The sequence below is a fragment of the Haplochromis burtoni genome, unplaced genomic scaffold (assembly GCF_018398535.1).
Source record: "Haplochromis burtoni strain Fernald_Lab_line unplaced genomic scaffold, NCSU_Asbu1 Contig_111, whole genome shotgun sequence".
Taxonomy (NCBI): Eukaryota; Metazoa; Chordata; class Actinopteri; order Cichliformes; family Cichlidae; genus Haplochromis; species Haplochromis burtoni.
The window spans coordinates 1,164,845-1,183,787 of NW_024582472.1; the positions used below are offsets into that span (position 1 = coordinate 1,164,845).

The following is an 18,943-nucleotide window of genomic DNA, read 5'->3' on the forward strand; positions in this document are numbered from 1 at the left end:
CAGTAGGAGAGTCGAGAGGTTTTCAGATGAGGGGGGATCAAGCGGTATTTTGTCCAACGCCGTCTGTCTTTCTCTTTTTCCTTCTTGTTTTTCTAACAGGGCCACATGTTCAGCAGCATGCATATGTGAACAGCATGCTAAACTACCAGCTAATACAATTGCATAACATGAACAGAAGCCGTGTATGTAAACACAAACAATTAAAGAATGTTAAATAGAAACGAGGATTAACTTAAGAGACTTGATGGCTTCTTAGGAGTAGATTCTGGGATGTGGAAATGCCAAAAGAACAACTTAGAGCCACAGTTCTCAAAGTGTGGCCCAAGGACCACTGGCAGCACTTTGTAACATTTTCCGTGACCCTTGACTGTGACAAGCAAGAATGCAGTATGTAAATTATAGTAATCTGCAGTTCATATTCCTGCCTTTCAACACACATAAAAAGATATAACAAACACTGTGCTAAAGTATCTGTGCATTTTTGTACATCATTATCACATCTTGATCTCAACAAGTCGCATGATAGGGTGAGGCAAGGTCTCACAATGGTTTCACCCCAAACCCCTGCTAATAATGACCCACACTCTTTTTCACACCTTGGCTCATGTGGTAAGCCACATGATCAATAGTGGGTCAACAACTCTCTTAAGTAACAACTCCCACTAGGGCTTAAATACCTGGGCCTCTCCACCATTTAGACTTAAAACTGAAGAAGCTTCTCAGATGGGGAGGTGAAACATCTTGAAGAAACTAGTCCAGTTGCTTTTATTTACAAGCTCCTTAAAACGCACGGATCATAAGAAATTCATTTTCACACACATCAAATTCCCGTAAAGATAACATGTTGTATTTAGTGAGTTTTGCAGCAACTTACTAATAATTGTTTGTCATCTTTGGTGAAGTGACTCAAAAAACTAATGTAAATTTGCAGGTGTCAGCTGTTAAGCTATATGGTGTGAGATTATATAAGACAAACACAGACCTGGGATTGAGTTGGCTTTTGAGTTTTGCATATATACAAATTGAACCTACTAAGCTTACAATGTGATGCAATTAGTCAGATAAATCTCAACACAACAAAACAGACACATAATATAACACAATATGAACATTTTCTCACTAAAATCAACTTCTAAAATAATTTACCAGCTACGTTCAAAGACACTAAACATTCATAGTATTCTTGCAGTGGTAGATCAGTTAATTCTAATCTAAATATTTGTGCACTGTTTAATTTTGGGACGTATTGGCCATCTCATTTTTATTTTATCCAACAGCTCCCTCAAACTCATATTCTTATATTTCAGTGCTGTGTGATTCTAAAACTGAGACTAGCATACTTTCTAAAATTTATGTAACACATAGTGTTTGCCTCGCTTTTAACATTCAAAACGCTGGAGTGTTATAACCTGAAAAAACACTAATAGCACTGGACTACTGATTAAATGGTAATCTCACATTTTGCTGCATTGTGTAGAGCATTAAATCAAAATTGTTGGGGCATGGATGAACCAAGAGTACCATTAAAAGGTCTGCAATGCATTTCTATTATTCAGACATATCAGGCCCATTAGCACAAGAACTACAAATGGCATTCGTATTACAAGCCGCTGAGAGCTTACAAGATGGAGCTCGAGGGAGAAAGGAACAGCTGAAGGATGCAGTTTAAAAATACCAGATTGTTTTTCTCCAGGGCTGGAATGACTCATTACCCAGGCAGCAAAGCAGGAAGTCTTGTCAGTTGGGTCATCCCACACTACAGTGACACGCAAATTGCGCCAGCGCATCATTTACAGTGTTACAGTTATTTTGGAACTGTGACAGCAACAACAATACACACAAATACTTGGATGCAATTTCATATAAACAGATACACACACATACACACCTGTGTTGGAATCCGGTTAAGTGATGTGTGCAAATTGCTTTAGGTTTTTGGATTCTGGGAGGCAAGCTAAGGTTTCAGGTGGCCGCCATATGCTGGTGTGTTTATCCCCTCTTCTCAACTCGTGACTGTTTTGTTCAGAAGGGAGGGGTGTAGGCTGACCAACCCATTGCTCGGACACTGCAGCATCACTGAGCCACTAGTGGTCTGCCAGTCTGGTCTTATTGGATAGTGTGATGTGATGCAAACTTGTGCGCATATAACCAAGTTTACACTTCCTCTCTCTATCTCTGGGAGCAGCCCAGGAATTGAAGAGGTTAGAGGGCGTATTGGGGGCATTCTGACATGGCACTCAGCCTTGGATCATCCCTCACCTGGGAGATAAAGAGCAGGGATGATGACTTCCCAGCATGAACTGAGCTTTGGGCCAATGCTCGACCTTTTCAGTAAAAAAGGTTACTGATCCGTGGAGGCCTCTGATGTAAAGAACTGCCCTTATCAGGCCAACAGGGAGGATGAGGTGGAGATAGTAGACAGGTTGATGTGAAGAAATTTAACTGATTCTGGGTTTGGCTAATGTCTCTCTGTTTTCACCCCTTTTTTTGTTTTCTGTTCTTCCTTCCCCGTATATTTCTTATCTGAGCTCCCCTGCAGGAAAATCCATTTTCCTGCACTAGGCCACTTTGTCTACGCAGGGTGCGGCGGTACTGAGGCGGGTGGTAAATAATGCACATCTCTTTCCCCTTTCATTATTCCAAAGGAGCGAGTGCTTGCTTTAAGACGCTCTGTGAAGTGCGCTTATTAAACGAACCAGGCTTCAGCCATTTCTTTTTGTTTTTAGGGGTCGAGGTTAGGAAAACATGTCCCTAAAAATTATCTGTAGGAAAGGCCCAGTATCCCATTCTTTCCTACTCATTGAAACTAAAGAAGATTCTAGATGAAGGCCTTTGCAGAAGTTGAGATCCTAGAATCAACAAATATCTGCTCTGTTTCAGAACAATAAGATGGCTAACTCGGTGTTTTGTGTTATGACATTTACATCAGAAAGTTTGAAAGGCTTACTTATCCTTTCTGTCTATTTTGCATTCTCACAAGCAAAATATTCACTTTGAAATGAAACACTAAGAATTTATTAGAGAATGCCCCTTTTAAGTCATTCTGTTCATATGCAAACAAATGTGGTTTTATTATTCACCTCTTATTTTCATAAAGGCCTGCAACTCCACTCCATTTGTATTCCATTTTCAAGTAAATTGCCAGCGGTTGTCATTTTTCTTTTAAGCACAGTGAGTTTTCTACCATCTGTTTTGCCTCAGCACATACTGTCAGTGGTGAATCGACGGATGCTGGCCAAATTCTGCTTCAAACCTCCAGTTTTCACATGCTTTGGGTTTAAGTGGAAGGTCTAGGATGAAGAATGAATCAGATGTATGCGGAGGCAGGGGAAGATATGAGATCCTATACCTCACAAATGTCAAAATCCACCTACATCTGCTCACAGACAGTATTGCTGCCTCCACAATTATTTACCGGGTTTTCAATAGTTTTCATTACGCAACTAGATTCCAGTGCATTCCTCTGACAACACTATTTTTGAAAGAATGGCTGGTAAAAATCCAATGTGATAGGTGCAAAACATTGCTAAGAACACTGCTGTTGTTTCAGGGCAGAACAGCAGAAGTAGGCCTCATGATATTGGCCGTAATACATTTGCTTGCAGGAACTGACTCAGAAGATGAAAGGAAGGGAGAGGTTTGTCTTTTTCAGGTCAACATGCCTCCAGGGCTGCCTACACATCCAAAATAGATGGATCTACAAGGAAGCTGGACAGAATTAGTTAATGCTTGCAGTCTTCCACAAAATTTTTGTATTTCATCATTTTCATTTTCCTGTGATTTCTTATGACTCATCAGACATCTCTGTAGTTCCTTTACTGTGTGTCTGATGAGTCATACAGAGGGAATAAAACAAACTAAAGAATAAGTGCGTGAGATAATGGATACATAATTCCTACCCTAAAAGAACACATGCAGTGATTGGATCTGCTGTAAATGATTGGAATCAGTTAACCTGCTGACATTACGGTATGAGTCAATAGTATAAATATTACATGCCTACATACAATTACACAAACCCAGTGTTTTATATCATGCAGCAAACTGGACATTAGCTTCCCCCCTCATCTTATTTTCCGGAACTCCCATATTCATCTTCTTCCTCTTGGGATCTCATTGATTTCCTTTTCCTAGAGGGCAATTAAATGTCATTAAAATGTTATTAAAATGTCATACCTTTTTTAAGAAGGCATGGATCTTACATCCCGCATGATTGCCTTTTCATCTCTTTCAAAGGTATACTTTCTTGTGTGTCATATAGCTAAACAATTTGTTGCCAGATGACAGCTTGATAACTGCTGCGCTGTATGACAGATATCACAGCGAGCTCTGTCATTTTGTCTGTTGAGCAGTCTGTGATTTTACTGAGAAAAACAACACCACCCGACTTACACTGTTTTGAATCGTACTGTTGTGCTGTGGTTCAAACATGCTGGTCAGCTGGGGCCCTGTGTAGGTTTTTCATGTTCTGTACCTGCGTGTGGCTTTCCTCTCACAGTTCTAGGGACCTGCTGTCAGCTTATTTGGTGACTCTAAATTGGCTGTAGGCGTGGATCTGAGAGCAGGTATTTGTCCTTCTGTGTTTGCCCTGTATTTGAATAATGACTGATAAAAAAATAAATATTAAAACACAAAAGCATTCATTCACTTTTATAACATAGTGGAAACAATTTATGAAAAAGACTAATGTATTGAAAACCTAATGATGATATTGTAAACATGCTGTTAAAAATACATTTGTACATATTCAACAACAACATTAGCAGTCATTTGTGTGACTTCAACTTATTCGCAAATTATTTGCCTGGCTATCTATTGACTGCTCCAGTTATTATTCTCCTTTTATCTGCCTTTTGCTCTTCACCAGTGCCTAAGGGAAAAATCTGTCTCTTAAGCTGCTAAATGCTCTACCATGTTCCTAGAGCTGCCTACTGTGACTAAAAACATTGCTGATGAGAGAAGTGAAACTTAACAAAAAACAGATAACTTGCAGACAAACTATTTGAATTTGCCGAGGAAAAAAAAGGCTCGAAGGGGGAAAACAAAATCAAAACTCAGTAATCATATTCTCTGGGAGCATAACAACAAGAAATTCTTCACATTGTTATACAAAAATGATTTATATTACTTCAAAATCTAGAACTCTGCCTCCAGTACCATTTCTGAGGCTTCAGTAAAGCATCTCTAACAGATGAGACTAGAAGATACCCCTGCCTCAAAATGAATGAAGTGAAGTAAATCAGCTGTTTATAGACAAATGTTTTCATTAGATATCGATAGTTTTCAGTTTAATTATATCACCACTAGTGGAGTGTAGGGCACATGTAACAAAAAGCAAAGCATTTTTTAGTAGCTGACAAAAGTACCAAAAAGACTTAACAAAACATGAAATTAACAGTAACCAAAAAAGACAAAGAATAGCACAAGCACTTCTAAGCTTAAGTGCTAAGTATCTAACATTCATACACATTCACACTCCGATGGATGCATCGGAGAGCAACATGGGCTTAGTATCTTGCCCAAGGATATTTGGCATGCAGACTGGAGCAGCCACTGGAGCAGATCGAACCACCGACCTTCTGGTTAGTGGTTGATCCGCTCTGCCACCTGAGCTACAGCCACCCCATTTGCCACCCACAATGAAACCAAATAGAAAATGAAGTAATAAATATAGAGCTCAAAGAGCACACATTAAACATGATATAAAAGAACACAGAGGCAGTAAACAGATTTTTAAAGTAACAAGAAAAAACTCAAAGTACTGTAATATCCATGGAATTGGCATCATGGGAAATCAAAACTTAAACTAACATTATTCGGACATCAGCAATAATGAAAACAATCTGAAATTACCAAATAACAAACCAGAACCCAGAACTCAAAATTCTAGTACACATGTAAAGGGGGCAGGACAGTGAACCATTTCAGCTTGAGTGCCTGACATATTACTGTTGTGATTAACTTTTTTAATCTGCTAAAAACACATTTTACATGTGGTTACTAGCAATTGTTTGCTCAAATCTTCTGCGCATTTGTGTATGTCTTAATAGGGAGATCTAGTCCTGGAGACAACTAGTGTGATGGGGAACTATCACAAAGTTCTTTGATTGGTATTTAGATGTCTGAGGAATTCGTACTGATTAGTCACGTAATGATGTTGCAATGTAGTGATGACTAATGGATTGTGAAATATCAACATCTTGACAGGTGTTGCGACCAGTGTGAGATGGTCTGTAGTTCAAGCAGGCTGTAGAGGATAAGCCTACGCTTGAAGCCACTGAGGTGTTCGTTGGCGGGGGTGACGCGATATCACTGGTACAGCCCAATACCTCCAGCTGTACTTGTCTTGACCTTTAGAATCTTTATTCCAACACCATTTTAACATAACAGCGCAGCAGTTACAAACAGTTTGCTTCCTCCCAAACAAAAACACCTGGCGTTAATTACGTGTGTCTACCTTAAATACCTACACATAAACACACCATACCAAAAAACCCAAAAGGTGACCTCTGGCAGCATACATAAGGTATCAACCCAAAAATGGCTCCTACACGGGCCTTTCTTCTTTCCTAGTTTCAGTGCGAGGTGATTGAAGAGGACACATTTGCAACCAGCCTGCATAGTCAGCAGGCCAGTATAGCAGAGTGCAATATTGCAAAAGTGGAGAAGACTGAAGAAGGTTAGATAACACATTATGGCAGTAAAAAGGGGTGTCAATAATGGTTTGTCTTCAGAAGTATTTTCAGCCTCATTTTCTCTACCTATCACCCCTAGGCATTGAAATACCTGTGTCATTCATTGCATTTTCACATGAATGAGAAATCTGCCAACTGAAAATACCAGTCTCTGCTGTACACCCACCAATGAATTACCTCAGAGTGACTAATGTATATGTTTGCAATTTTTCGATCATTGATGCAAGGGTTTTGCAAGGTTAAGTTGAGCGCCTGTCTCAAGAACAAAAACAACAAGGTGGTAGGAATTCTGAATTCCTTGCTGGTTTTCCCTACAGCTACTCATTTCTTCAAAGCAATTCTCCCAAACAACTACATGGATTACTCACAGAATGACGTTTGTTTTGTCTAGACTGGGCAAAGATTAAGCGCTTGTTTGGTGCATTTCCCCCCCAATTGTAACTCACACAAATGCAACAATTTATCTAGAGCTTGTTTCTCTTCAACAAGCACAATCATTGCTTGTATAAGAGGGCATCTGCCAAACATAGGAATTTTGTAGTAATGAAGCCATCAGAAAAATGTTGAGTGGTTAATGTTTGCACCCACTTTACTTCCAGCCCTGCTAAACACAGTATACTATCCTTTGAAAGCTCAAATTTGCCCACAGCAAAGACAGGCTACAATGACATCAAGCTGTGCAACCACTTATTACCGCATGTTCTCAGCTCGACCAAACTGTGTTTCATCATCTTTAGATGCAGCAATATACAGGGTCGCCTGTGGGGGCTGTCACTGCTTTGACGCTTTCAGAGCAGAGCAGAAACTTTTTGTTTTTAACACTTAATGTGTGATGGTGTCATTATCTGAAGCTTTCGTTTGCATGGGCTGTTATCCTTTTCAAATAATTGAGAACAATATTACTAGTGATACATTATTTTCATGCCACGGCAATACATTAAATGTGATTGTAGCAGTCTCCATCAACTTACACATGCAGGACCATGACTTGTTTTTTTGGAGTGGTAAATATTTTATTGCATTCAACATAATGTGCGTCCACAATAGACACTCTGGAAACAACATAACTTATTTAATGTGAAACATCTATGACTCAATAAATAGAACTGGTTACATTGCAAACAATTAAATACAAAAATCAAAACAAACACAGTTTGGACCATGCAAAGTACTTTCTAAATCATAGTGGCAAACCTTAGGAAACATCCATCCATCCATCCATCCATGATTAGATGCATTTAAGAGTAGCCTAACCTAACACCCATTAATGATAAAAAAAAAATATTAAAAATTACTGACAAATGCAATTAAACAAACACTGCACTCATTGTTTTATTAGTTTGGCTATAAACTGTTGTTTAACCATTGTTTTGAATTTCATTGCAGAAAGGATTTTCACATTAATCCTCTCAGGTCCTTCATGTCTGCTCTGTTTAAACCCCCCAAAAAGAATGCATTGTAAATGTTGTTAACACCTGCGCTAAAGTCTAGCTCAGAGCAAAACAACATCTAGGCACATGGGGCATGTACTGTAGCTGCTACCCTCATTTATTTTCTTTCCAGGTATGTGCAGATAAGGTAAAGCCTCATACACTCTGTTAAGCAAAAAACTGCACTACTGGCAGTCTGCATGGCACAAACCCTAAAGTAGGCCATTCTGAATTTTTGGTCTTCTGTGGCTCAAGGAGTGCATCTGAACTCCTTGAGTCCCCCAAAGCCAACCCCACCACACACACACAAACACGCACACTGCTAGCATTATTTTCAGTTAACATTACTTGAATTATGCATTTTGCATGGTTTCACACAAGAAAATTGTCCATGTCTGTGACATGTGGGGGTGGGTATAAAGCTGAATTTGAGCCATTCTGCAAAACCTCATGGGTAGACTTGACTCCTAACGCCTTCGATGGAACATTTCATAGTGAGTTGTAGAAGCACTGAAGGCCACTTGGTTTGCTGCCAACATACAATAGAGTTGTGAGGAATATGCCATTTCTGCCCCCTAATCTAATGGCACTTTGCCACCACCTCACAAATATTTCATTTTAGTGGCATTCAAGCATATCTAACTCTATCTTAGCTATCATTAATGCAACTTGGAAGAAAAGGCAGTACCATTTAGTAGATAAACTGACTGATAGTTGCAGAAGCACTGTAGAGTTGCACAATCGCTGATGCAAGAATTATCCATCATATACTAGGGGACATGCCACCAATTGAACATGTCATTGACTATTCAGTATTTATCTGCAATTGAACACGGCACTGCTTAAAAAGAACTGAATAATGTTTTTATGGCTCTCAAGGAAACATTAAGTCATGCCCTCTTATAGTATTACATTTTGTTGCATAAGCTGATGTTATAGTTTTGTTATATGTAAAATGTTCTTGGCATTTGAAGTACAAAAAAGCATTAAATAAAAATAGAGGTAAAAAAGAAATGCTTGAAAATATTTATTGTTATAGTACGTGTGCACATTTTTAGTTGAGTATTTTTATTTATCAATTTACTTCCACAGCGGTATACAGCGCTAACAGTTTGCAAATGTTGAGCCTAACACAGTCTCGAATGATATCCTGTTGAGTGACAATTTGAGCAGCTATGAGGTCAGTGCATCATTGAAGGGTCGATGGTAATTTGATGGCAGTTGTTGAAAGGGAGAACTCTTCACCTCCACTTTCCCTTCCACTTGCTTGCCAGTCAAGCAGGGATTCGATCCGACGGCCCTCTGATTGCAAGCTCAGTCTCTAACTGTCAGGATCTTGCCAGCCCACTGCCTTTTGTTACTGCTGCCATTTCTCAGTGGTTTGTCATGACCACCTATTTGTCTACCACAGTTAGGTTTAGTCAGAAGTATTCAGTGCATGATGCATTGCCATTTATTTTAAATTTATCCAGGCAATAAAAGAATGTATGTAAATGCATATGCATGCAAATCTATGCAGGCCCACCTTTTTACATACACACGCCATTGGCTGGCTCAGTTTTTTCCTCTGCCTGCCGACCTCCGGTTCCTTCAGTTATTCATGAGCCATCTGTTTGGGCAAGTGCTGTGTCAGATGTGTGTCAAACAGGACCTCATCTGTCCCCATGTTCGTCTTCTAATTGTGTGCTCATCTGGTTGCTAAAGCTGCCACTGGTGCCCCAGCAACACTATGGTTAGCTGAGAGACTCCAGCTGAAGTCTCTGGTCCATCGTGCCCTAAATAACCTGTTTGATCTGATGTGTGCATCTTTATTTAAGATTATAGCATCTGGTTCATTAATATTGTAAGGACAAGCACAAATCTGTCTTTGTGTATTTGTTTTGAGTTTTTGTGGACATTCTTCTGGGAGGTTGGTTGAAATTGAAACAGGTCCACATCCGGATGCAGAAAGAAAGAAAACTTTTTCAATAATAAATACTAAATTGCCTTTTACAAAACTTTAAAAGTAAATGTTATACTATTTACTGCAGGTTATGTGAAAAAAAAAAACTTTTGGAATATATAAGTGAAGAACTTGACTTACAAGTAAGACTAACACCAATGAAAATCGAGTAAGAGATGAAAAGTGTCTCTTTTGAAAACTATACTTTCAGTGACAGAGTGATTATAGTAGCATTAAAAAGGTCAATGTGGACTTCAGATCATAACTTTTTTCCATATGAATATGCCCTTCCAACCAATTCCTCTGCAATTCCGTGAAGCTCTTGAAAGTGAAGACCATTTCTTCTCCTTAATAAAACTTTTCACAGGCTTATGAAGGAAAAAAGGTTCAAAGCAAACTTAAATGGAATATCCTCCGGTTCTGTCATGACTGAGGGACTATAGGCTACCCTGTAATTCTTGCTTTTCCTAAAGCATTATTTTGTAAAAATCTCTACAGCAATGAAAGTTTTAGAATGTATCCAAAGTTTAAACAGACAAAAAGAGAAGCTTTACAGAGAGAAATGTAATTAGTTTCTTCATATAAATGTTTGTTCAGGTTCTTCACATTCATACCAGTGTGCTGTACATTGGTTTAAACTATCAAATCATGTCAAGTTACGTTATTTATGTAAAATAGTTAATAGTGATGATAATAATAATAATAATAATAATAATAATAATAATAATAATAATAATAATAATAATAGATTAAAACAGAAACCACTTATTCCATGATACACTGGGGTAAATGGCAATAAATTGAATGTGAATATGAAAGGGCCAATGACAACAGTATCAGCTATCAGGAAATCATAATGATTTGTGTTACAATAAAATCTTTCACAGCTTTAGCCATGTTAGAAGATTAAGATGGTTATAGCGTCTATCGAATCATAAATAAATGATTTGCTGCCTGGAAAAAAAGAGTAACAAGAGGAAGGCAATAAAATAAAGGGCAAAGATATGTTGATTACAAACATTTATGATAAATCTCAAACAAATGTATTTAAGAAATAAATTTAGTAGACAGAGCTGTCATATTGTTTTGTAATTAATACCAGAAGGAAGGGAACACAGAGCAAAAATAGTCAACCCCTGAGGATAAATTAACACAGAAAGACGTGGTGTCATAACACTTACATAAAAAGTTGATACAGTAGAGTTCCAAAAGTCAAGATACACTTTAAATGACAGAGGGAAAACAAATAAACGCATAAACAGCATCAATGTAGTTTTGTCTTTAAAAAAGAAATAATGAATTTGGAATGTTTTCTTAGTGGTACAATATAGTTTCATATCTATGTTTTCACTTTTCATAATAGTTTTCTGTTTGTGATTTGTGAGTAGCCAGTGCCTCAAGTTATTGCCCTATATTACTCTATAGCTCAGATTGTCATTTCTAGTTGCATAGGCTTTGCTAAAATTGGACTTCATGCAACTGTCATATCAACCCGGTATCCTAAAAAATATGTTTCCATACAACAAAACTGCATTTTCAGTTACCTTTTAAGGGTAACATATTTTCTCCCTGCAGCAGTATGACTTTCTGCCAGAAAGGTAGCGGTTCCCATTATAAAGACAGACAAATTCTGTATTCAGAAGAAAAGGGGATGGTGGCGGCATCAGTAAAAATGCTGAACTTTCTCCCAGATCAGGGTTTTACTAGGCACAGACATCAAAACTACTTGGTTAGATTTAGGAAAATATCATGGTTCAGGTTAATATATACACCCTTTCACAACATTAACCACATCTTTAAAGCTTCTTCATCATTTTTACCATGTGGCTTAAGACAGAGATACAGTACGAAAGCAAGAACGTGTTTGTCAAACATTGTCAATGTATTTGGAAGTGAGAATTTAATTGGGAAAATGTATCCGTGAAAAAAATCTGCATTCAATAATATAAACTCTTAAATCAGCAGCGTACATTTTGCAGAGTAAATGGTGAAACCTCTGACTCTAATCCCACTCTAATGACATCAGTTATTTGATTATGGAAGCAGTTTATTTTATGTGAACATAACCCTACTATAATTTTTAGGAAAGAGGTCTAGTAGTATCATCCACAGTTTCTCTTCACATTGATATAAGAAAAATATGCATACAAAGAGGGATTCATGGAGCATACATGACCTTTCAGTCAGGGACCATTGCTCTCATATGCAGTTCTTCTTCTCTTCTTCTCTTACCTTTCAAAACACAATAATGTATAATTTCAGAAGGAGGCCAGGAGGTCCCTCTGGAGAACTACTGTGATTCATCTTTGACAGAGACATCACTTTCACTCTGGGCCAAGGGGATAAGACTGTCATGTTAGCTGTCCCTGCCCAATCCCCAGCCCTTCAAAGCAAAGCCACCGTGATGAATCTGAAGCACTCTGAATTTGCTGTCCCAGTATGCCCTCTGTGTTCCTTGGAAGGTCCAGAGCATTTAAATGTATGTTGTATTTTAAGACAAAGGAGCACCAACTCCAAACATGCCAGAGGCACATGAAAATGAGTGAGAAGACTGGCTAAGTGACTTCTCACTCATACAATAAGTAAACAAAGCAGTCTGCACCCACTCATACCTCTCTTGCTGACAACTCTCTGTTTTTGCATTCCAGTATTGTATCCTCTAGCTACTACTAGGGTACTGATACCAGTATTTTTGGATGGGAGTTGGCTGCTGATATTGTTTATCTACAACACTGACTGTTTTCACGATTTACTTTCTCAGAATATTGATTTGTTTTTTCTTTTATCACAATCCTGAAATTCAAACAATAAAAAGCTTGACATGTTTTTTGCATTTCTTAGTACGTTTCAGTCCAGGTTTTAAAGACTGCCATTCAAAAAGATGGGTGAATAAAGTGATACTTTCACCTACAGAATAGCAGCCAGTGAAACAGACACTGCAAGACTAGTTTTTGTAGAATACATGGATCACCCCAATAATGAAAATGTAAATAGAGGTGCTGGTCTTGGAGATAGAGAAGGTGAAATGATGTACTTGACTCGGGTGTCTCTCAAGAGAAAACAAAGAAGTTTGTCCGCGCCTAAACAGACTAGAAGGTTGCTATTGTGCAATAATATAGCTCTTAGAAAAGAGGCTACTGGCAGGGTATGAAAGCGGGAAAGCTGTGCTCTGAGCCATGTTTTGACAAAAGAGATAGTAGAAGATTAAGAGTTGAAACCAAAGCTGGCAGAAGCTGATAAGGAATGGATTTTTCACCATAACCTTGTTGTATTTTGTGTCAACAACTCCACAACTTGAACTCAACAACAACATCAGGACAGCTCCAAAGCATACTTTTTTATGTAACGTTTCAGATTATTGTGTATGACTCTCTGTAGAGTGAAAGGTGAAAGGTCTGACACTATGACATCAAATACTTGATTATGAAAGTGTAACATAATACAAAACTGCCAGGATGGTATGACTGTCAGATTTCTTGTTATAGTGTAATTGGTCTGATCCAGTGAAGATGCGTTTTGGAGTTCATGACATTGTGTGGCATATGCTATCTTTCAACAGATGCTAACAAAGACAAGACATTATGCAGAGAGCTGAGGAGCCCAGGCTTTGACATGCAATGCGTGGGTGGAAATAGCCTGTTAATGAATAGACAGCAGAGAGAGGGAAAAAATGAAGACGGCATAGGAGATACACGAAGCGTGCCGTGCGATAAAATATTGCTATTGTTAGGCAGTGCTGAGGGAAAAGTGCTGCGATGCAGAAAGAGTGGAAAGCCTTGACAGCTTTCCGGTGGCAGTCTGACGGCTGAGCAGGGAGATTGCAAGGAAAGTGCAGCAGAGGGCTGCTGTCAGGCCACACCAGAGCTCCGTTTAACAAGGTCCAGAGATGAGCTGCACCACAACACATTGCAAGGGAATGAGAAGAGGGAGAGTGAGGCTGGAGGGAGGGCTGACTAAGGCTCATGCATTTTCCAGAGGCTCACTACCTGTCATGCCTGCAAACCTGGGATTCCTCACATGTGCATGAGAGCAGAGATTGGAAATCCTCAGTAAGAACAGGAGCTGAAGAGGATTCAGAGATTTAAAGGAGTACCTGCCATTACATGATGATACTAGACATGCTTGTGACACTTTGACACCTTTATCGCTACGTGAAAGATATATCAGCCCCAATAGATACTTTATTTTTACCTCAGCTGTTCCTACAACAGAATAATGTCAAAAGTCATTGTTTACATGATTGAGCCCACTTCAGTCATTGTCGTGTTTAACAAGTTCATGCTAACAGTGGCGTCATGAATATGCATTACTTTAAACATGGATTTTTACAAACCTCGCGGTGTGTCATATAATATGTCCTGTAGCCCATTTCCACAATGGCCCTTGGCATCAATCCCTGGCATGAAAGCTTCTTTGCAATCTTCACATTAAATGTCAGTTTCTAGACGATCAAAACATCTTTAGTTGTGTCCCCCCCTATTAGAGCAAGCTAATTCCATGCAAAACACACCCACTCAGTTTTAAATGAGACTTCTTCAGCTGCTTAGGTCTTTAAGTCATCAGAGTCATCAGGGAAGCAATGTGTCCCCAGATCCAAATAACATGACTGTTGAATTTCATGCTGAATCTCTGTTACGAAGAGGATTAGGTATTCTGTAGTAATGTGCTGAATATTATACTTCATGCAATTAAATATTTTGGAATTTGTCTGTTTTGTAATTTGCTGGTGTGCACTGTCACATTAACTGGTGGAGTCTTATTTTGCTTATACAGTAACATCCTGTCACAAAACACAACATTATCAAGTAGAAACTTCACAACTGTTTCAGCCACAATTTTCATTGCTCTGCATCAGGCTTGTTTCTACATTTGCTGTGTGATTGAAATCTACTTATTGATTCAAGGGTTTTTGTATGTTACAACCTGACCTGGAGACATTTGTTTTTACCTATTTTAGTAAATCTTTCTGCCTACATTAATTACTAATCTACTGATGATTTTCTGTCTCCTTAGGGGGGCGACTCCTTTTTCTGGTGATGTGGCTGAACCTTGTGCCTCAGACTGACAGCTGCCCTGCCAAGTGTGTGTGCTACAGAGAACCCAGGCCCACTGTGGCTTGCCAACAACAAGGACTGTTTTCCATCCCTACTGAGATCCCAGCACGGAGCCAACGAATATTTCTCCAGAGCAACAAGCTGACGGTGGTACGGTCCACCAGTTTCAGTTCTTGCCATAATCTTACTGTTCTCTGGCTGTACTCCAACAACATCAGCTACATTGAGGCTGGAGCCTTTTATGGCTTAGAAAAACTGGAGGAACTGGACATTGGAGACAACAGCAACCTCCGCACCATCAGCCCAACAGCCTTCCGGGGCTTAACTAAGCTGCATACCCTTCACCTGCACAGGTGTGGCCTGTCAGAGCTCCCTGTTGGGGTTTTCCGAGGAATGTTCTCTCTACAGTACCTTTATCTGCAGGACAATAACATTCTAACCCTGCATGATGACACTTTTCTGGATCTTGGTAACCTCACCTATCTCCACCTGCACAATAACAAGATCAAGATAGTAACAGACAACATGTTTCGAGGGTTAATCAATCTGGACCGGCTGCTGCTACACCAAAACCGGGTTATTTATGTCCAACCCAGGGCTTTTAGTGACCTCGGTAAGCTGAAATCCTTGTTCTTGTTCTTCAACAATCTTACCGTCTTGACAGGGGAGACCATGGACCCACTGGTTTCTCTCCAGTATTTGCGTTTAAATGGGAATCAGTGGATTTGTGATTGTCGGGCCAGAAGCTTGTGGGACTGGTTCAAACGTTTCAAAGGTTCCAGCTCTGAGTTGGAGTGCAATGTCCCCGAGTTCCTGGCGGGAAAGGACCTTAAACGACTGAAAAGTCAAGATTTGGAGGGATGTGTGGAAACACCTCAAATCCAGACCAATCTCTTTAGCTCCAAGCCACAGTCTGGAAAATTCCTTTCCACTGAAAGCCCTGTGGGGGACACCATCCCCAGGTGTTGCCTTGGAGATAATGACAAGTCCTCTATCCTGTCTGGAAAGAGTCGCCAAATCACTAACAACCCCCTTAAGGAAAAGGAGAACATGTCCAAAACTAAATATAAGGATCCAGAAAGAACAAAAAATGAGACCCAAAACAAGCAGAATGATGGACCACTAGGAACCTTGTCGAACACCCTGGAAAGGTCTTTGGAAAACTTAAACCCTGACCTTATAGACAACCTGGAATCATCCACAGCATCAAACAAAAAGAAAAAGAAGTGTTCCAAAAAGCCAAAATCAGACACCCACTGCATCAAAGGTCGGGGTTCTAATTTGCAAGTGCTGCACTTTCTCTTCATTCCCATGACCTGGATATCTCTAGCCATGTCTTAGGACTCCCGCTTTCCCTCAGAACACTGGACTCAAGAATGTTGATGCTCATGACAATGATACAGAAGATGCAGTGGCATCTAAGGCTGGCAGTGACTAAAAAGAGAGGAGTCACTTTGACCCAACATTGCTGAGGAAAAACAATAATGAAGACGTTAGAGTACATTTAACAAAATGGATGCCTTTACAGAACACTACAGATCTAATGTAAATAATGAATTGGTGCCCAAAATTGTTTGTTCTCTATGTACTCAACTGTACTGTGTCTAAGCTACACTTTGGAGACTCCTCCCTTTCCCTCTCAAAAGCTTTTACTGCTTAGACAGACCACTGGAAGACGAAAAAAAAAAGACGAAAAAAACATTAGAAGAAGAACACTCGTACAGGAAATCAGAGACAGAAAGCACACAAAGAATGTTTGGTCTGTTTCATGAAGATAAACAATCTCTCCCCATTATTTATTCAAAGTCATGCATTTGTTGGGTAATGTTTTGGTTTTTTATGTTTATAAAAAAAAATGTTTTGCCTCCCCTGATTTTAGTTATATTTTCATGACAGAAAGGATAATGGATAGCATTTACCAAAAAAAACAACAATGCTATCAGTTTGTTCATGGAGATTGCAATGGAACCATAGATATGCATTTTATTTTACTTGTGTACAAGTATGAATATATTATGAATAAAAGTTCTTATTTCTTAGATGTTGTTATTGTGTGGTGCTTTTAAATATAGAGGACAATTACTTTCTATCCAATTTTTCTAGATCTGAAGTTTAGGTTTTACGCTATCATTTGAGAAAAAAAAAAGATTTTCTCTATTTATTATAGATGTTGGGAGGGGTACAATTCTTATCAAAAAAAAAAAAGAAGAGTCAACTGAAAATTTTATTCAACCAGGTTGTGGTTGTTTTTTGCTCAGCTTCTTCAAAGTTTCAGCATTGTGATGCTCCACACAGTCCGAAGAGAACCTGCTAGAGCAACAGCAAAATTATCCTGTGAGTGACATAGTTTTCAGACTTTTTTCACTTTATTTCTTTCAGGTAATGGGCCTGTTTATTTTGACTTTGCTCTCATAATGATGAAGAAATATTTTTTTCAAAAATTAGTTACAATGGAAATTAATTTTTACGCTGTTGTTCCACAGTGTGTCCATGTAACTACGATTTTCTGAAAAATCACACAAATCAGTGGATAATCTAACATACATGCATGCAGTATATCTACAAGTCTTTAATGATTGCGGCACATGTAGTATGATGATGTTGAATGATTCGCTTCAGGCAGCTTACAAAATTCAGAATATGATTAGACCTAGTTTTGTATATTACACTGCCACATCCCTCATCATTTTGATTGAATTATTAAGCAATGTATGAAAATGCTGCAAGAATATTTAAAAAGTGACTCCTCGCATCACAACCTTGACTTTGAGAACAGAAGAGACCCTCAAGGCATCTTATTAAGAACTGCTTTGCTTTCTTCACATAGAAAATACAGTATGAAATATCTGCATACAGAATAATTTAAGCTTTAAAATGTCTCCATGTCATACAGCTCTGCTGGGGCTAGTTGCCTGTGGTAGGCCCATGGCAGCTTGTGCACAAGGCCAAGATAATGTGGAGTTATATTTATCACTAAATTAAGTCAAGATCTTATCATCAGCCGTACATCTCTTTTTTGCAAAGTAGAAAAAGTAGAAGGCTGGGACTCCTGCAGCTTTCGGCTGTCATTGGTTAACCCTAAAATCTAAAAGAACTGAAGGGGGGAGGTGAGAGGATATTGATCTTAAATAGGAATCAACAGGGAAATCATCAAAGTCCAAAACAAGCTGGCTTCCCTATGCTGATACACAAGCAGGCTGAAAGGGTCCCAGTAATTGTACGTGACTTGATCAAATCATATGTGTATGTCTAGCCAGACAATAATCACAAACAAACAAAAAAAAAATAAACAAGAAAATTTGGCATTGAGCTACACTGTAAAATCTAATTAGTTCACAGAACTCAAAAAAACTATGCAAACTCGTTGCCTCAAAAAAAACTAAGTAAAGGTTACGTAAGATGACTGTTAGGACAGCTTATACATTGCAAGTCTGCAGTATTAAGAATAACTTGATATTTCTGACTGTACAATACTAATTGTTTACCTACTGACAAACATTTCAAGTTCAACTAAATGAAAAATCAATTTGTGGTAACCTGAATATGATTAAAAATAACATACTAACACTTTCTGTAATGATGTTAAAATCAGCCCAACTTTTATTTTCAAACACAAGTATAACAGCCAACATACTGGACACTATTCTCATGAACAACAAACAATTATATTGCCATCACTGTTATAATCTTACAATGAAACAAAGTCTCAGATGTAATTATTCTGAAAATAAGTTTAGGCCTACCACAAGTTTGTTTTGTACTTACATTACTTATATAATCAAAATAACATATTTGTAGTTCTGTCACATGTGCAGTATCTAA

The 18,943-nt window shown here is 38.6% G+C and overlaps 1 protein-coding gene across 1 annotated transcript in view; it reads left to right on the forward strand.

The window, feature by feature from the left end:
* Nucleotides 1-17,160, forward strand: part of rtn4r (reticulon 4 receptor) — a 48,230-nt gene extending 31,070 nt beyond the window's left edge. Inside the window, exon 2 of the mRNA XM_005928852.3 lies at nt 15,081-17,160. Coding sequence (XP_005928914.1) covers nt 15,081-16,462 — 1,382 coding nt within the window. The 3' untranslated portion in view covers nt 16,463-17,160. The remainder of the gene's footprint in view (nt 1-15,080) is intronic.
* The last annotated feature ends 1,783 nt before the right edge of the window (nt 17,161-18,943 follow it).